General features: G+C 27.5%; 5 protein-coding genes across 8 annotated transcripts in view; 1 reads left to right on the top strand and 4 right to left on the bottom strand.

Annotated features, from left to right (window-relative positions):
- LOC119671240 overlaps window positions 1-5,626 on the bottom strand; it is a 28,604-nt gene extending 22,978 nt beyond the window's left edge. Inside the window, exon 1 of one of the 2 annotated variants that reach the window (XM_038081780.1) lies at window positions 5,309-5,626. The gene's annotated coding sequence lies outside the window, so the exon portion shown is untranslated. Of the gene's footprint in view, window positions 1-2,873; window positions 3,051-5,308 lie in introns of those variants that run through there. The other variant, XM_038081779.1, reaches the window with a different exon arrangement.
- A 4,033-nt stretch (window positions 5,627-9,659) lies between these two features.
- Window positions 9,660-10,271, bottom strand: LOC119673958. 2 transcript variants are annotated; one of them, XM_038085079.1, is made up of 3 exons: window positions 10,171-10,271; window positions 9,933-10,112; window positions 9,660-9,867 (listed from the first exon to the last, which is right to left on the bottom strand). In XM_038085079.1, exons 1-3 carry the CDS (start codon window positions 10,213-10,215, stop codon window positions 9,673-9,675), a joined length of 420 nt encoding a protein of 139 aa, XP_037941007.1. In that variant the 5' UTR covers window positions 10,216-10,271; the 3' UTR covers window positions 9,660-9,672. The 2 variants fall into 2 exon arrangements, 1 of the variants encoding a protein (XP_037941007.1); XR_005252199.1 differs by having other exon boundaries at window positions 9,667-9,867; window positions 9,921-10,112.
- Window positions 10,272-11,855: 1,584 nt separating this feature from the next.
- LOC119673941 lies at window positions 11,856-12,596 on the bottom strand. Of its 2 annotated transcripts, none has more exons than XM_038085061.1 (4): window positions 12,515-12,596; window positions 12,265-12,444; window positions 11,991-12,184; window positions 11,856-11,931 (listed from the first exon to the last, which is right to left on the bottom strand). In XM_038085061.1, the coding sequence occupies exons 1-4, from the start codon at window positions 12,563-12,565 to the stop codon at window positions 11,895-11,897; spliced, it is 462 nt and encodes a 153-aa protein (XP_037940989.1). In that variant the 5' UTR covers window positions 12,566-12,596; the 3' UTR covers window positions 11,856-11,894. The 2 variants fall into 2 exon arrangements, with proteins under 2 accessions (XP_037940989.1, XP_037940996.1); XM_038085068.1 differs by having other exon boundaries at window positions 12,545-12,595.
- Window positions 12,597-15,308: 2,712 nt separating this feature from the next.
- On the top strand, window positions 15,309-15,999 carry LOC119673931 (protein singles bar). The gene is made up of 3 exons (XM_038085051.1): window positions 15,309-15,656; window positions 15,717-15,857; window positions 15,922-15,999. Exons 1-3 carry the CDS (start codon window positions 15,339-15,341, stop codon window positions 15,997-15,999), a joined length of 537 nt encoding a protein of 178 aa, XP_037940979.1. The 5' UTR covers window positions 15,309-15,338.
- Window positions 16,000-17,553: 1,554 nt separating this feature from the next.
- Window positions 17,554-20,543, bottom strand: LOC119671238 (anoctamin-8). The gene is made up of 10 exons (XM_038081776.1): window positions 20,002-20,543; window positions 19,843-19,949; window positions 19,499-19,769; window positions 19,231-19,443; window positions 18,887-19,160; window positions 18,565-18,830; window positions 18,212-18,508; window positions 17,998-18,131; window positions 17,755-17,931; window positions 17,554-17,688 (listed from the first exon to the last, which is right to left on the bottom strand). Exons 1-10 carry the CDS (start codon window positions 20,119-20,121, stop codon window positions 17,658-17,660), a joined length of 1,890 nt encoding a protein of 629 aa, XP_037937704.1. The 5' UTR covers window positions 20,122-20,543; the 3' UTR covers window positions 17,554-17,657.
- Between the last annotated feature and the right edge of the window lie 123 nt (window positions 20,544-20,666).

The following is a 20,666-nucleotide window of genomic DNA, read 5'->3' as shown; positions in this document are numbered from 1 at the left end:
TGTTTCTCCAAATCCGATTTCTTTAATGAAAGACAGTATAGAGCCTATCTTTCCTAGTCTTGAATATATATTCCATGCTCTACCAGAATTTCGTTAAAGGGGCTAGAATGCTAGAAAGTCTCTTCAAAAGAGAAAAGTGCGAACATTTTTTTTTGAACATTTTTTTGAACAATTTTTGAGCTCTACACTTAGCTAAAACTGCAGAAAGAAACTTATTTAATAATTAATACATAATTAAAATAAATTTTAAAATATAATTAATATTAAGTCAAGCAAATCAAATGTGTATGGAATATCTGTAGGCTTAAATTCGTAGTGAGATATCAATGCTATTAATTTATTATTTGTAGAATTTTACGACTTAAAAGATACTTTTTTCAAATGGGTCATGACAGTGATATATGATAGTGATTTAATTAAGAAAAACTTAAAATTAAATGAAAATAATCTAAGTTTACTGAATAATAAATAACATTTGAATAAACATTTTTAATTTAATGATGTTATTGTTTTCATACGATGAGTTACTTATATAAAGCACTTATTTGAAATTCGGTTACATTTAAATTTTTTTTATATATTAAAGTTACAACAAATATATTAAAATTTTTATGAAGAATTATAATCATCACTTATAATTTATATTTATAATTTATTTATTATAATTTATAATTTATCATCACTTTATAATTTCTTAATATTTATAGATTTAAAAATTTGCTTAAAAGACATGTTTTTTTGGGATTTATTTAATATTTTGTTTATTAAAAATATTTAAATTAGTTTTAATTATATAAAAAAAAACAAAATAAATAAATAAACAAAATTAATTCAATTGCTATGGGAAAATTTATAGAAGTAGTTCACTTGAACAAACGGCACGTGTTACAAGACTCATATTATGCAATTAGAAATAAAAACATATTTCAATTATAAATAAAATAAACTCTTATATTTTAATTGTACATTAAGAAGTAAATATCGCTACTTATATGCTTAATTGCCATATAAGTCGAGTCTTGAAGCGTGTGACAATCATATTTTTACGCACAATTTTATAAGTCAACTAGTAGCTCCATTCACTTTTTGATAGACACGTAGAAACAGAACTATTAAATCAACAATAGTACATATTTTATTTAATTTTTTTTTTTTGTAGAACTAGCAAACACCATTTAACAATAATATCTTAAAAATTTCCCTTAATTTATTTAAAATAATAATAATTTAAGTAGTAAAAGTAAAGAAAATTTGACGGATTTTTCTCTTTATCTATGTATCTACGTCGAAGTGTTTCCAATGTAATATTGCCCTACATATTCAATCATTAATAACTACTGTATTAATGTGACCTTATGAAAATATTAGTTAACCTTGACACAGTCCACTTACTCGCATAAATTTATCTCAAACATAAACATTTGGATTTAATTTCATATTTAGTCATAATAGAACAACTCTGTCTATCATATTTCAAGATTCATACTTGCATTCACATCTAAATATCTATATAAATTGTCAAGTATAATAAGCTATTCAATACAAATCTCGTTACAGTATCGTAAGTAGCATAAAACTGATCATTTCTGTACAAAGTTAGAGAATTAAGTTCCATGACAAACTTACTCACTTGTCTTAAAGTAAGTAAAAGTAAGTATCTTAGCGATAAAAAATTTTAAATATTTTTTTATTCGATTTAAATATTTGCACTCTTTTCGAAATTAATAGATGAATGAATTGAAGATGAATTACTATTAAAAATATTTTTTTTTTGTATGGTCAGCCAAAAATTCAATTAATTAAAATAATATAAAAAATAAATTTTTGTTGTTGTAATTCACTACTGTTCAAAAAAACCTCTTCATGAAATATTTTTTACTAAATATAAAGTTAATTATATTAAATATAGTGGAATATTAAAAACATGTTTTGTGTAGAGTTAATTTACATGCTTTAATTTTTTCCAGAAATTTTATTAATATCTAACAATTTTGTTAATATACTATAACGAGTTTAACCATAGATTCTAAATCTTAATATGCCAAAACATGGATAAGATTCCTAAAAGGTGGATGATATATCAGAAAATTAGCAATAAACACTGATTTACGAATTACCTCCGCTCAAAAATACTTTAAACACAAAGCAATAAATAATAATAAATAGTAATAATAATAGTAATAATAGTAATAATAGTAATATTAAATAATATTAATTTATAATAGCCAGACAGTAGCTATAAATGGAAAATTTAATTTAAAATAGTAAAACAGTAGCTATAATATAAATGTACAACAGGTTGATCGGTCTTAGGATCGTGCACAAATAATATGGTGGCTATCGGAGTGCTCAGCATTAAAATGGAACCCACAAGGTAGAAGGAATCGTGGACGGCCAAAAAGCACATGGAGAAGATCGATAAACAGGGAAACTAACAAATCATTCAACGAGCTTAGAGCATTGGCGCATAATAGGGGTATCAGGAAACCATATGTGAATAGAGTAAGTTCCTGAATTATGATTGTAATTTATAGAGCATATCATAATAATAATAAAATTAATATGGGAATGTTGAAATCAGATTATCCCCTATTGAATTTTACTTTATAAAAGAAAAAGAAACTTAAATAGGTAGATGAATATAACTTGATAGTTATAATGTCATATATAAATGCTATGAAAACTGTATGAGTACCATAATGAGATTATTCACCATTACATTTTATTTTATGATTAAAAATAATACTACGAGTAACTATGTGTACAACTGATGATAAGACTGTGCATAAATACAACAAAAGCTTTAGCGGTTCTAAACGATGATTAAATTTTTGGGATTACAGAAATGATCATCGTTAAAAATTATTCATTACCTGAGTTTTAAGGTATTTCCACACAAAGTATCGCCACGTCCAACATTTATTGAATATTGAAATCTTCAGATAGTATGCTTTAATTCTTAGTAGGATATGAGGAAAGTCAAACCGATATGTCTCTATGTTTCAAACGATTAAAGTTTAGCACAAATGCTGGTTTCGTAATATTCTTATATTATATTATACTATATATAATATTTTATAAATATTTATAAAATATTTTTACATAATAACTTAAATATCACAGTTAACTCTGTTTAAAACTGACACTTGTTATAAATCAATACATTTTCTCATCTATTATTTCCTATAATGTGACACGGAATGATAACAATAAATTTTATTTATGTTTTGATCTTACTTCCATGAATCGAAGTAGATTTTTATCTTCATCTGAAATTTCCAAATATTTTTCTTATCAATGATACCACAAAAAAAGCAACAATCGATGTTAACAAAATGACTCATTATTTTAATATTGTAAGTAAATAAAAAAAAATTGTTAATAAAGATTCGATAAAATTCCTTTAAAAATGAAATTATTTATGGTAATTTATTTTGAAACGTTAATTACGGTTGCTGTGCAAATTTTTATACTTTGCATGTGATATGTATATACATATATATATATACATATATTGCTAATTGCCACTAGAAAATTTTTAATATAATATAAATTAAATTATTACAGTGCAAAAACTGTAAATAATTAGTAAAAAAAAATTTTAAAATTATTTTATTGTTATCTGCATTGTGTAGAGCAAAAATAAATTTATCTAAAAAATATAAATTGGTAGCATCCGTAGTTAATAAAATTTTATAAGCAAACAATTTAATTTTCTATTGTTTTGTTTACATAGAATTGCTATTATTTCGGTGACGAATTTAGGATGATCAGTTACGTCAATTGAAAATTTGCAATTTACCATTGGCAAAAAAAACAATAATCAAAATATACACTGCTTCGGAAAATTTTTCTAAAAATAATTGCAGCGCAATTCAATAAATACGCTATAAAATATACTTTTAGAACACAAAAACACTCATTTATAAAAACAAATATTTATAAAAACAGTATTTTGTAATACAGTTTTAATCTTAATCTTAATAACTAAAAGAATTTGTTAATATATTATTATTGTTATCTGAAAAATAATATATATTCATATTATAATTAATATCAATAAAGATATCCAGTATAAGATTAAAATACATTAAAGAGCGTAATAGATTTAGAGAAAAAAAAATAAAATTGGTAAAATTATTATCGATTTGATCATTTTTGAAGTATTATTTGATTTGACAAAAATTTTTTATATTTATCAATTAATTTATTTTATTTGAACCTTGAATAAGTTTTCAAAACCCCACCCACTGCCGTATATATTATTATATTATATAAAGTTTAACCTTTTATCAGCACATGAGTTACATCTATCGTGTGTAATCACAGCCTTTTATTTTTAGTAAGGTCTCTAATAGCAGAGATCATATAACTACATGTAGTATATAACATACAAATGTTTTTATACCTATATGCCTATAAGTACATATAAATATATAAATACACATATATGTATTTATTTATATATGTATATATATAAATCTATATGCATGATTAACCGAAAAATTTACTTCATTGAAAATTAAATTTTTGTATTTAACAATTTCCTCATTTTACCACTTTTTCTATCCGATGATAGTTAGATAGATATGTCTTGTCATAGGACATAAAAATTTTAATAATAAAACTTGCATGAAAATTGGTCGATTTGACTATTTCTAAGTATTTATATAAACAACAATAAAAATAATAAATAACATCACAACCTCTCTCTATGCCTTGACTGGATTATTGTTTATCATTTCATCAGACTAAGCAATAATTGACCTCAGATCTGCATACCTCCCCGAGAAGCCTGTAACTATTCTGATTTTCATTAACGCGGTGTTGGTAAGCCTGCCAGTATTCGTAAATAATTTCAGGGCCCTATTGTTTATGTATTTTTTGATCGGATCAATCTTGAGGTCCCTGAGAATGTCATTCGTCCTAATGTACCATGGTACCTTGAAAAGTTATCTTAGACCCTGACTTTGTACAATTTCTAGCTGGCGAATAGTAGTGTTTTAGGCCTTGCACATCCATATAAAAGTGACGGTCGAATTATTTGGTTATAAATTAAATAATATATAGAAATGAATTTTTCTTTATCGACAGGTAGAGACTATAAATAATATTAATGATGGAGATGTAAAATTATTAAGGGGAGAGGATGATGAAACCATTTTTATATACTAAAATCATGCTAATAGATGCATGATTTTATAACTATATAAATATATGCAAAGTTTTAAATGTTAATTATAATTTTTTTTTATTTAAACAAATTAAATATTATTTATTTAAATGTAATTAATGTTTCACATCTTACGCATCGTCACTGTTCCATATTTATGAACGTCACCAATCCGGAAATCATAAAACAACCATTTTTTTTTATATCAGAAATCGATCATTTGCTTGACAATGTGAATTATTAATAGGTGGATTATTGTACTTTTTAATTTTATAACTTTTATTATACTTTTATAATAAATATTATTTCAATAACTTTAATCAAAACACGTTTCGTCCGGCCGCAAATTTCTTCGAAAAAACAACTTCACTGTCTTGTGGTTTGTTTTTAGAATTTTAAATAAATTTCGGCTTGATTTCTTCCGTCCTGAGCATTAAACCACAATAATCGTTTAAAATTCAACTTTTCTTTATTTACCAATTTTTATAATAATTTAAAAATATATTCAATAAAATGCGCTTGAATAATTCTTATAATTTAAAAATATATATTTTAAAAATTCTTTTGTTTATCACACTTCTTTGTAAGCACTGACAATATTTGTTTCAAAAATAATGTCCCAAAATAGATTAAAAATAGCATAAAAATAAATGTAAAAATACTTTTGATTTTATTTAAATAATTTTTTCACTTTCAGAAAAATTGTAAACAATGTTTTTTTTTTGAATTTAGTAAAGCAACAAATAAAATTATTTACTGTAGGAATATTTTTAAGTTTAATGTTCGGCGTTGTACTTGCAACTGCAGAGATACTTTCATGTAACAAATATATAATAATTTTTTTTATATTTTATTTTTGTTTAAAGTTAAACGCTTTACTTAACATTTTGTGTGTTGCGTACTCATTTCGTACAAAAAACAAAAAAAAATTATATAAATATCAAAAGCTTTTTAAAGCATTTTCAGTTCTTGAATCATAAAGATACGAAATTTAACTTTGAGTTATAATTATTGAGCAATACCAAATTTCACTCAAAAAACTTAATAAAAATTTAATATAAATAGATGATTTTTGAATAAAGCTCTTTTTTAACTTCTAATCAATAACTAATTTATAATATTAAAATTACTTTATAAATAATTTTTAATTAGGAAATAATTAACTTTTTATAAATTAACAAATTTTGCGATTATTTTACTAAATTAACTATTATTTATATAAATAACAAATTGTGATCTTACAATACAACCAAATTAATACCTCAAATTTAGTGCGCTTTCAATTTTACTTTGCATTAAAAATTAAATTCAATCCATCGAAATTCTCTGCCATTGATACTTTTATGATTTGTCGCGAGACAATAGTATTCCTACATTCAATTTCATACTTCACGTCAGATATACCAGCAGAAACGCCTCCTGCAGGCTTGCCACCCTATCTACCCTATTAAGACTACAATTATTTTAGCAGAAACCAAACGGCAAGCATTTTTTCGAGTTCGTAACCGACGCCATAATATCAACTATGAGACAAGGCTCTCTCATGCTTTCCTTTTTTTTCTTTTTTTTCTTTTATTTTCTTTTCTTTTCTTTTCTTTTTCTTTTCCTTTTATTTGTTTTCTTTCTCTTTTCTTTTTTTTTTTGTATTTTCTTTTCTTTTCTTTTTATTTACTTGAATTACAATCTGTTACTTTCAACAACTTCCCTTAGGTTAGGTTAGGTTATACCGGCGATCCCTTGTGGATTCACTTATGCCTATTGACCTATTATGTTACCGTATATATAGGAAAAACTCATGGTTTAAAACCAACTAGAACCTTTGGCGAAGCATAAAATGCAATTTAATGTCAGGTCCTGTAATTGATCAAAGTCCTCAAGAAAGGGGATTCCTAGAGTATTAAAACACCGTCGTGCATGTGCTGGGCAAAAATATAATAGATGAAAAATAAGACCTAATCTTCTACCATGAACCTCTACTTTACAGTGACCTGTAAGTAAACCTACCAAAAGACCAATATCTCTACTATGTATCTCAATGAGAATTTTGGATTTTCTTCTATCGGAACGTAACCAGATTGCATACAGATGCCTGCATATCATTGAGTCTTCTCATCTCTTATTTAAAATTTCAGTACAGAAATAACTCAGTAATAATTTGCATGATGTTATGGCCAGATTATGTAGGTGTTCCGAGTGCGGTCCTGAAGCACTTTTTCTGGCTAGCTCATCTGCTCTACAATTGCCGAAACTATTCCTTTGACTGGGAACCCAGATTAGAGACATATTGAGCTTCCCTTATATCTTCCCTTACAACTGTGACTTTCATGACCCCACTCAGAAAGTCTACACATGATAACCTACCATTGCAGCTTTCTGCCTTTTTTATGGTCTTTGCAATGTGGATAAGAAAAATAAGAATTTATAAATGTTAAGTATATTATTTCCTACCTATTGAGCATTTTGACATTCAAATGACAATTAAATATTTTTTTAACAACATAATTATGTTTAACTAAAATTTATTTTACACCATATATTGCAAATGCAGTTTCTACTAAATTAATTAATTTATTTAAGTGTTGAAAAAAACCTCAACTAATAACTCACGTGTAAAAATCGTGACATGGAACGCTAAAGCATACATTAAGACTGAAAAGTTTTCGGAAATTCTCATTTAAAATTCGCGCGCTGTATATTTTTCGATATTTTAAGTTTATGTAGTTTGGCAGCACTGTCCTTAATTACTATGCCAAAAATGAGCTCGATCTGTCAGACAGTTCGTTTACGGCAGCTGTTGAAACCAGTTCACCTCAGTAGTGCGTTGCGAAATGTCTTCGACGGTCGTACGACCGTCCTGGAAGGCTTTGTACCACTCATAAACTTGAGTTTTCGATAAAACTGATTCCCCATAAGCCTTTTGTAGCATTCGCAACGATTCTGCACACGAAATTTCGTTCGAAACACAAAATTTGATGCAAACTCTTTGTTCAATATTTTTTTCCATTGTTTTTTTCGCAACGCCCTACTGAGGTGAACTGGTTTCAACAGCTGCCGTAAACGAACTGTCTGACAGATCGCGCTCATTTTTGGCATAGTAATTAAGGACAGTGCTGCCAAACTACATAAACTTAAAATATCGAAAAATATACAGCGCGCGAATTTTAAATGAGAATTTCCGAAAACTTTTCGGTCTTAATGTATATTGAATTCATAGTAGTCAATGATGCATAAATTTGCAGCACAAATAATAGATCTCCAATCATTTGAAAATGTTGTAATCTCGTTAAATATTACTTAATTTATTAACGCCTCAGAGATTATTGACCACAAATTATTGTTCACAGCTTAGCTTTCAATATTGCTTAATAAGAAAAATGCACGGCACGCCAATTAAAAATTACATCAATTTGAGTAGCACGAGTAAAAAATAAATTGTAATTTAAATTTAATTAAGAAAACAACAATTTTAATTGTTATAATTTATGTCTTATTATTAAATATAAAGAAGAAGAAGAAGCCGTCTCTTGATTCTTGATTCTATATAAGGTTTAAAAAAAGGCATTCATTTGTATATTAAATTAAAAAAGGTGAATTGTTTATTAAATAGTTAAATATAAAGAAAAAAATATCTTTATTGTTTTATATGAAGTTTGATAACAAATATAATAATATATAATATAAAAATAGTATATATGGTAGTTGTCGTTTCTACATTTGTTCTAATGTGTCGCGTATAGCAAAGCTGCCGACTCTACTATCCAGAAGCTACAAGTTGCTCAAATATAATCACGAAGCTTATGAGGAGTACACAAATTAGTCAGTGAGATGGGTGGGACTCTACAGAAACCCCCCAGCCCAGATGCACTAACTTGGAAAAGGCTTAACATCAACAAGATTTATATCTAAAAAACGTAAATTTGGACTTTCAGTTTAACAGAATTCTAGTTCAACCCTTAATAAATGTACTCTAAAAATTATTACCAAACAATCAAATTCAAAAAATATTTCCGTTTATTAGTTATATCAAAGAGATAGCGAACGATCATTATTATGTTGAGGCTATTTGAGTCAGTGCACTTCAGCACTTTAACTCTCTATTAACTGCGAGATTTCTTCATAATCCTTCATCACTTCATTAGACTAAGCAATTATTGTCCTCAGATCTGCATACCTATTCGAGGAGCCTGTAACCATTCATATATTTGTACATTTTATTGGCTGATTCGTAACATCCCGTTTTTACTTCGAGAAGTAATTCTTTTGTGCAAAAAACTTTATTTTTGGGTGATCCATTTTTAATATTAATTTACAGTACATCAACGGTCCGTATAAAAAAACTCAAATAACTAAATTCATATACCAATTTTTAGTCCATTAAATTTACTTTAATTCGCTGTCTACTTCATCGTTAATTAATTATATTAACGATAAGTAACCAAAAAAAGATGTATTCAAAAATAAAAGTATTTATTGATTTATATGTTTTAAAAATTTATATATTATATATATGATAGAAAATCTTTAATTCCACGTGATGATAATATTAAATGTAGTATCGCAGCTATTATAACAAAAATTCCTGATATTACATAGACGATAATTGCAGAGTTTCCGCAGTTGAAGACTATAGCTATGAGCATTATAATTCCTGTGATGCCTTCTATGGTACCCATTATTAAATTATGTACAATAGACTAAAACCATTATAATTATCAGATATCTTTAAAAAAATAATAAACACTAATACTTATTTATTTACCACCGGGTCCAGTCCCATATCTTCAAATAATATAACTATTATAAGTAAACTCAAGTTCATTATTACACAGCTTGGGACAAGCAGCATAAAAGGCATTACAATCCATTCTATCTCACGACCTTGTACACAGAAAGATTTACGATACCAATAGGTTAGAGCTAGGCCAAGAAATTCAAAAATCTTTGAAATAAGAATAATTATATCAAACATATAATTAAATCGAATTTTAAAAACTTACAAACGTTATTGCAAATAATATAATAACTAATGTATGGCGAACCATTTCACTAAACTGGAACGCAACGTTTTTTTTTAAATAATATCAAAAATATATAGCAAAGAAAAAAAAAATTAATTTAATGGAAAAAACTAAATTTTAATATTTAGTTCATAATTAAATAAATATAAACGCTTACTTATAAATTAAATTTAAAAATAATAAGTATTGGAATGTGTTTGTAAAAAGATATTTAATCCTTGTAAATTTCTTCCAATTTCTTATATATAATATAATTTCTCTTTTAGAATTTAATGCTTTAGTTTTTATAGACATCTTCGTGACTGTTTTTCAACTTTGATTGTTCTCATATCCATTAGTTCAATAATACATATAAAACAGTTATTGCAAACCACTAACCCAAATAGATAGGCACATATCAGTTTTACTGTATCCAAGCAGTTATGTCGTTCATCTCTATGACTTCAAATTATCTATGTGCCGGGGAACAGCAATGTAAAAGGAAACTGTATCTTAGATAGGAAGAAATAATCTCTTAAATTTTTTAGAAAAATACCCAACAGATTGATATTCTTTTTAGAGATCTGCGAACATATAATCGGAAAAATGTGTCCAAACAAATTAGATGAATAGTAAAATCGAGAATCATATTATCTTACAAGGCTCATCTGATAAAAATGTGACATAAAAATCATAGAGACTTCTTTCAACGCTAATAAATCTAAACACAATACTTATATATGTCATCACTGAACACTATCTAAGAGTGGTTATGCCTTAAAAATGGGCATTACAGTTACTCACTGCTGCTGAAGCTGCTGTGGGGAAGAGGAAACTATCACTTTTTGCTTTCAAACCCATAATAGAAATACAATAGGTTTACAATACAATAGCTTACATTTAGGTTTTACCAGCTAGAGGACATCTCATGTGTTACTACAATTTCTCTACCGAAGCTACTGCGGTTAGCAATATTAATACGATAATTCAATGTAGAATAATCATGTGATAATACAACATCCTAAATTTGTCGACTCCTCACATGGGAAGTTGACGGTCACATTCAACTATCTACCTACCACGACGTATATAACAGCATAACTGAACACATGGACCAAAAAACCTTTATTGACTTTAGGTTATACCGGTGATCCCCAGTGGATCCACTTAGGTCTATTGGCCCATTGTGATGTCGTATATAAATAATGAAAAACCTCAGGGCTTAAAACTACCTAGAACCTTTTACAAAGCATAAAATGCTATTTAAAGTCAGAACCTGTAACTGGTCCAGGTCCTCAAGGAAGGGGGCTCCTAAAGTACTAAGTCGCCGACGTGCATGAGCTGGGCTTATTGACTTTAATATTATTAAAATTACATATTAAAACATTATATATATATATAATTTGGAGTTAATTTGCAGATCATATTTCCAGGACTTATTCATCATTCATGACCAAATACCCCTCTATTCTCTTCGTAGCTTCACCGTACATAAATAAAACAAATCAAGTTGGCTTTCTGCTGAACAAACTAACCACATAAAATATAATACGTCAGCATATTGAGAAATGGAGAAATTTTAATTCGAAACTAACAAAACGAATAGTTTATTTAAAAAAAAATATTACCATTTAAATACATTACAAATCAAATAAACTATAATAATAAATATAATAAAATTTATAACTGTAAATATATTTTTTTAACTTTATGGTATATATACATTATTTCTTCAACTTTGTTTGTCTTTTGTTCCAACACCTGGAAACGTAACTTATTAATAAATACTTAAAAATGAATATTTTTATGGCGTATCACACTTTTCACTCATAGGCAGATGTTTGTGTCCATATATGCCATGAATTAGATGTACTATAGCCGATATAATACAAAGAAGACCAGCCAGAAGTAGGAAAAATTGAGTTTTATTTCCACAAAGTGTTGTTAATATTAAAAACATAACAGCTCCAGATATAAAGCACATTATTGCAATAATAAAATTGAAAACAATAGTCTAAAATTTAAAAGAAAAAAAAAATAATTAAACTTATTAGATATAAGACTATACTTTACATATCAACATATAAATTTTACCATTGGATCGACACCAAGATTTTTCATAAAAAACAAACATAAAAGTAAAATGGCATCCAGTAACCAAGCAGAAGGAATTAAAAGAAAGAAAAAAAAAATATATATAGCTATTTCTCCACCCAAAACGCAATCAGAGTGCAACGAGTAAACAGCAATTACAATTGCGATGCTTTCCAAGATCTAGAGATATGTAATATACTATATATTAAGAAGACAATATATATATTTCGATATGTATATGAACACTTACACAACATATCAAAATGAATACAATACTGACTTTATGAGGTTGCGCCGCCATGATAAAGTTATATTTTTCCGCCAAGTGAAAAAAAATGCAGAATTTTTTCCCAAAAACTATTATATTAAATTAAAACATACTGATTATTTTCTCTATGATATATATTTGATAATTTAATAAAATTTTATATATACATCACATAGCAATATTTACGTGGGCGGTTTGATAAGTCAGTGACTTTTTGAATAAAACATTTTTTTTTTCGGCAAATAAACATTTTATTTTTCTACATAATCACCTTTTAGCTCGATACATATAGTCCAGCGTTTTTCTAATTTTCTTAATCCCTCCAAATAATAGGTTTTCTCAAAGCTCTCAAAATACGCGTTTGTTTCGGTAATGACTTCTTCATTCGACTCAAATATGTTACCGCCCAGCCATTTCTTTAGGTTTGGAAACAGAAAATAGTCGCAGGGGGCTAAATCTGGAGAATATGCTGGATGGGATAGCAGTTTTGTTTCGGTAATGATTTCTTCATTCGACTCAAATCTCTTACCGCCCAGCCATTTCTTTAGGTTTGGAAACAGAAAATAGTCGCAGGGGGCTAAATCTGGAGAATATGCTGGATGGGGTAGCAGTTCGTATTCCAATTCGTGGATTTTGGCCAGTAATGCTTAATCAGCACACGAAATTCACTTTTTTCCATTTTCGTAAAAATTTACGAGATTGTCTGCTTTGAACGACTATCAAACACCAACTAAACGAGGTAGCTTGCTCAAAATTAGAAAGTTACCCTGGTAGATTACAGCTGATGGCAGCACTGTTGCATTTAAAGTAACTGCGCAGGAAATTCAAAAAGTGACTGACTTATCAAATCGCCCTCGTATAATCATAAGGTAATTTCGTACTGCATTGAACAGAGTTAACCAACAAAACATTGAAGAACTCAACTCTAACGCTGAAAATGAAAACCACTATATCTGATATACTAAAATATTTGAATTCCTCCAGTCTAGACTATAGCTTTACGAAAATTTACTAGATCTGTCAGAGTCTTGATTATGTTGAGGCTAGTTGAGTCAGTGCACTTGAGTACTTTTATTCTCGATTAAATGCGAGGTTTCTTCATAACACCTCTCCACGCCTTGACTGAATTATTGTTTATCACTTCATTAGAATAAGCAATAACTGACCACAAATCTGCATACCTTCCAGAGGAGCCTGGAACCATTCTGAGATTCGATAGTGCGGTGTCAGTTTTCGTAAATAGTTTCCATGTAAGACCTAAGCCTGTTTATTCAACATTCATAACGGGTAAATTTTTTACAGTATGGGGTTATCAACCTTAAGACTAACCATTTGTCTAAATTTGCTACGCCAGACGCTCGCGTTTGCACTTTATAAAAGAACTTTGCTTGCAGAGCTGAGATGTTATTTAGCGAGCGTTTCTCACATTTTAGAGCTTCATAATTATGGGATTATGTCGCCACGATTCTCTTGTAAGCACTTTTCCCACCTCCTTTTTCAACCAGGTCTACGGAGGAGTTTCTGTTCTAAAATAGGAAAATAAAAAAAAGTATACTCAATTTATTTCTAATTTAAGGGTGATACATTAAATAAGTACTGCAATTTAGCCAATGTGTCCTTCGAGTGATAGATACATTGTACAATTGTTCCACTAAAATTTGATTATGAGTTATTCAATTGATTTTCCTGATATTCCTTCCTGATGGATTATACATTGTTTTAAGAGAGTACAATTTAGAATTAGTGTGATCATCCAGGAAAACAGAGACAGACTTTGACACATTTTTGCATACTCTCGATTCTCAAGCCTTAATATCTTGTATATCTTTATTCCTGATACACCATGGTGCATTTAGCATACTTCTCAATACAATATTCTGATAAGTTCAAAGTTTTCTAATACTCGCGATTCTCAAATCTTAAATATCTTCTATATCTTTATTCCTAATACACCATTGTGCATTTAGCATACTTCTTTCTCAATACAATAATCTGATAAGTTTAAAGTTTTCTAATGATGGAGGAAGTTTATATAAATAACTAATCATTAACTGGACTTATTTTCATTTATTATCTTTAATGTTTAACAACAATTTTTACATTTCAATTAAATTAACTCAGTGGCTTCAAATGGATTATATTATTATAAGTATGTAGTTATATTAATTATACAATGACGTCAATTATAAAATAAATTCCCAAGCTGAAAACTAAACTTGTAATGAAATGATTACGGTTTAATGAACTCTAATTTTACTTAATTGATTTGTAGTTTTTCAGTTATGTTCACTTATGGTATAGGTATATATAACTATGTAGATTATGATAATACATTGACGTATAATGTTTATCTCAAACAATAAAAACTTTAGAAAAAGTTTTAAATATGTCATCTATACTATAATATATATTAACGTCATTTTATTAATACAGTGTTTTGACCTACGATAATAATTTGGTGCTGAATAAACGCTCCATAAACACTCTTCACTTAAAACACAGATGTTTTTGGTCTATTTTTAAAGCGAATTCTGCAAACAAAACAAAAATATATCGTATTTATATTTGAAGACTGCCTCATGTCATGGAAAATACACATAATACATAGCTTGGGGTAAAACAAAGTATGCCGCCATAGCATGCATTTCCAAACAGATCTATTTATAACTGCAACATTCCAACAAAACTCAAGAAATCATTCGTTGTTACTTTAAAATGAGGTTGCTCCGCATCAATATAAAAAGGATCTTTCCTCTTGTAACATCATACGGAAGTTTGTGATTTTTGAATTTATTTTCCAGTGAAAATGAACAATTCGGCATTTGGTTTACGAGGTATGAGCCAAAATTTTGGCATAAAAATTTGTTGCTGTCGCGTATGCACCTGCATCAACTTTGGTTTTGCAATGTCAAAAATGGGCCTTCTGAAAATGTTACAACTGGGTGCGGCTATGTTATGCGAGGGTCTACTTATACGCTATGGTATTCCAGCAGCTGATACTATTGGACAAGCATTAACTAGTTTCTTAACAACGACGGCATACTGTTTTACCACAACAGCTATATTATTGATATGCTATTGCTTCTCAGAGAAATCATTCAGTTTGATAAGGCAGTCATTATTCGTAAGTCAGCATGTTAATTTTTTTAATCATTTCTACAAAAGTATTGTCATTATCTTTAAGGAAACACTTTTTAATGGCGTAGCATGTTGTATGTACTTTAGCTCTGCTAGTTATATGGGTTTCGCTTGTGTCGTATGGTTACATCCACAATTTTTAGTACGTCCAGGATTTTGGGCTTACCCAGCGATGACAGCTGCTTATGTGAGTTTACATTATATCTCATTCAGCGATGTCTTTATTTATTATCTTTTATTAATTTCTATAGTATATTGGATATGCTGGGGGTATTTTACATGGCATAGATGCATTTTTAGCATTCAAACATTTTAGAGGTTACAGATAAAATAAGTGTTGCGTTGTGAACATTTAAAAAGTGAAAAAAAACATTTCAAAAAATTGCTTAATGTGATATATTTTATATACATTAAATATATATTTAAACCAATTTTTATAAGACTTTGATAAAAATTAAGTATTTAAATTACCTTTTCGAAAAACTAAGACTGTTGAACAGCGATGGCATCTAGATCCCAGGACTACTTATTTTATATAACAATCTCGCGCCCATAAAAGAACAACTAAAATCAAACCATTATAAACTCTTAACATACAATTTTATCTTAATAATATATATAGCATAATATATGTAAAAAAACAAGATTATTGATTTATGTAAATAAAGACATTAACATACTTAACTATATATTTCTTGAATCATATACATTAATAATGTTTGTATACAATTTGACTTATTTAAAATTAATATTTAATGTAATAATACAATATATAATACAATATATATTAATAAAATAAAAAAAAAATAGTAATATACTATATAAAAATAATGTAATATAATATGTAAGTCCTTGCAGTAGCTCGTTATATATTATTATTATATTATACGTTATAGATATTATATATTATATACATTATATATTATTATTATATTATATAAATATTATATTATATATTATAAATAAGAAATTATAGCTAACTTCTAAGTAATATAATATAAACTGCGATAATATTCGACAGACGATATACAGTCACTAAGTTTCTAATTTATAATCATTTTGGTATTATTTGTATATAAAATATTTTAATAAATTTATTTTTGTATAACAAAAAATATCGCAGAAGTGTTCCCCGAAAATGATTGTCGACTATAATTAAAGTATTGGATTGTTAATAAGCTATTAAAAACAATCATTTGTGTTTTAATTAACGGAACAATTAAACTGTTGTATAATTAAGTTTTTAATAAGGCTAATAATATTTTAATTTAAATCTTAATACGCTTAGCAAATGTTTTTATATCTGATAAATATATATAAATACTAAAATATAATAATACATTGTATGCTATTAAATGTCTTTTTATATAAATTAAAATTAATTAAAATTAATAGTTACTTGTTTTTCTACAAAATCATTGAGAGACAATAAACAACCGTAACGTAATATAGACTTATTTCAAATGCCAAAAAAATGTTATTCATTTTTTAATATATTATATTATTATATATTATTGTTATATGTAATATAACTCTAAATTGTGTCTTTATTCAGTCAAAATTTATTAATAATATCATATTATATTCAATAAAGCTTATAGTATTAAAAAATTGAGAACGCCTGGTTTTTATGTATAACAATTTATATAATTTATTAAAATATAACACTGGATTGAAAATTGTTAATAAAATAATATATAGGCGAACTTTAACATAAAATGAAATAAAATTTAAAAATAAATATATTAAAAATTATTTTAAAATAAATTTAAAATAAAACTTAAAAGTTGTATAAAGGAGATTCTGAAATAAAGCTTTTGTCAGACATAAAATGTGATGCCGGTCTTTTTTAAATATAAAGTTTTAACAAATAAAAATGAAACATTTGTAGTAAAGGATGAGTGTACGTTTAATCCAATAGTAGTGTAACTCCCAAAGCTTCAATATAAAGAAATCAAAAAAATTATATTGAGATTCAGAGTCGGGCTCAGTCCATTTTGTTGTTTGCCTTAAATTTCCTTAAAAGAAGTTGTAAAATTAGTATATATTAAGGTTATTGTGATTGTACATAAACATTTATTTACTTAATGTTTTTATAAGCTTGGCTAGACTCATAATCTGCTTTCAGTAATGCTATTCTCACCCAACGTGGACGTTCATGTATGGCTTTATGTATAACGAATTTTAAGCCCAGAAGCATATGTTCAAATATAACAAATGATATGTTTGGCATAGTTGGAAAAAAATTGGAAAAAAAACTCCTAAATAAAAATTTAAAATTTAAGAGTAAGTAATATATAAAACATTGAATATTGAATTCCAATTACCTAACATTCAATTGCAAGTAAAGTAAACCACAATTACTTAGTATAGCCATTACCGATAACAATTCAAATGCTAACTGCCAAGCTCCAATATTTTTGGTACGCCGCGCAAAAGGGCGTTTAAAAATATTACACAGCTAAATATATTAAATATAATTAAATATTCTATAAATATCTGTAGATATATTATACGATATATAGAACAATATATAATTACTTTAAATAAATCTATATGCATTGCAAAAACATTATTGATGAGAGCACCAAACGCAGCGAAAGGCGCTACTGCAGCAAACAGTACAACATAACCAAACTGTATGCACATTTGTAAGTAATCCTCATAGGTTGATTGATATTGATCCAAACCACTTTCATAGAAACATTGCTCATAACGTGACAAATTAGTTACGACTTTTTTCTTTTCTTCGTCAATTTCTTTATGTAAATATTTGGCAAATTTTTGACGCATAACAGCCAATAATGGTATGCCAACTTCTTGTGCGATACAAACAATCTATAAAAGAATTTCAAATTATTATTTAAAACAAAATTGATTACATGTAAACCTACTTGAAATATAAGTAACTGCATCATCAGTTGATATTTTAATTGATTTAGATCTTGCAAAACAAATGCAATATAAAATAAGGAAAAGAAATTATTTACAATTTCAAAAATCATAAGTTTATTAACACGATGACGATCGTATTGTGAACGTGTGCGATGATTTTCCACCTCAGTCAAGAAGGTAGCTAACTTTTCATAAGCCCAAGAAAATATTGCAATTAACACGGATTGTACAATTACAGGTATATACAATAACCATGACTCCGGACCTAAAAGAAATCAATTTCATGAGTTAAGATTTTTAACTTAGTATATTTATGTTTACCAAAATCTGCTAAAACTTCAGCCTCAATCTGAAACTGATACAATGCAAAATAAGCTGCGGCAATAACGCAAAGAAGTACCACTGGATATGATATACAATACATTTGAAGATAAGTATAACGTATAGGGTACTGTAGGATCATTTTGCCTGTTATTGGATCGGTTTTAAGTTCTCCACGATATGCTGTTCGAGGCTTATCCAAGCTACTCATTTCAATATTACCCCAACGATAAGAATATCCAGCACATTTACGTTTCCACAATTCAAGAAATATCTGCAAATTAAACCGATATGTATTAATAATAATTTCTTAGATTTGATAACATTTTAAAATTTTTTCTAACCGTTGTCCATAGAACATAGAATCCACAAACAACTGGCAAATTCAAACTCCATACATATTGCAACAAGCCGAATATTGCAGGAAATACTAAAGCTTTAGTATAGAATTCAATAAAGGCAAAGTAAAGAGCAATGCTTGAACCAAAATAATTGCGGATGTCTTCAATTGGCAAACTATGGCGATCATATTTGAAAGAAAATTTTTCTAAATATTCCTGCAAGTAACAATTTATTAATTAATTGAAACAGCAATTATATTGTTTAACTTACGATGTCATGCAGAGGAAATAAATCTTCAACAGTACCGTTTCGTATGTACGACATTATTGAAGGTTTTATCATATTCTTTATTAGTACGGGTCCTTCACAAAAACGCACAATATCATCGATACTCATTCCTGGCAATAAATAATCAGACACACTATCGCAGTTGAATTTCTGCATTGTACCGGTATTGGTTAATTTAGTTAGTTCAGCCTCATCAGCAAAACGTAGTAATGTGTCGGTTGTTGCCCAAAGATAGAGATACTTCTCCGTTTTACTGTAAAAGAAAAAATTATTAGCATAAGCATTTTACTTATAGCATAAATTAACCAAGCATAACGTCGTCTTACCTAATCACCTCAAGTTTTGTTAATACACCAAATTCTTCGATAATTTTTGCCACATCTTCACATTGCTGTATCTTGGATTTTTCAGAAAATACGATAACTGCATATGTCTATATAATATACTATTAAAAATTTTTTAATAATATTTAAATTACTACGTGCCTTAGCGGTCTCATCCTCGTCGAAAGTTCCTTGTTTCTGTAAAGCATTTAATTTAAGACTACGTTGCCTTCGAAATAATTGATTTTGAATAATACTTTTGGGACGGTTAGCCAAACTCATTTTATGACCAAAATTTTATTTTATTAATATAAAAATATAAATATTTGTTTATACACCGCTCTATCAAGTTTTCATATACACTTCAGCGCTTTTACGATATTCAGCGCAACATTTTTATAAAATTTTTCGTATGGCTTTAGATATGTATTTGACATATATAATATGTTACGTCAAATTACTAAGCAAAATTGGCAAAAATAAATAAAAATATTATTATTAATAACAACATATGACTAAACAGCCACACAATGCCGGTCTATTTATATTTTTCTTTATTCCTTTTAATACCGTCGTTCTAATCATATGGTAAATGTAATAGATTTTACTTACTTGCAAATTTGTAAACAAAACGAAAACGTGTCGTAATTTAGTGATGGAGTTTATTGCAGCACAAAAAGTAATCACTTTTGAAATCAATATGGTTACTAATAATTACTCTAAAAGCCATATTAATACCAACACAATTCCATTTATATACTTATTAGTTCAGTAAATATTAGTTCAAATATATTTTACTAAACACCACATAAATGGTAATTTTAAGA

Source organism: Teleopsis dalmanni, chromosome 1 (assembly GCF_002237135.1).
Source record: "Teleopsis dalmanni isolate 2A chromosome 1, ASM223713v2, whole genome shotgun sequence".
NCBI classification, from domain to species: Eukaryota; Metazoa; Arthropoda; class Insecta; order Diptera; family Diopsidae; genus Teleopsis; species Teleopsis dalmanni.
Note: the sequence above shows the minus strand (reverse complement) of the source record. Positions and strands in the feature narration are given on the sequence as shown.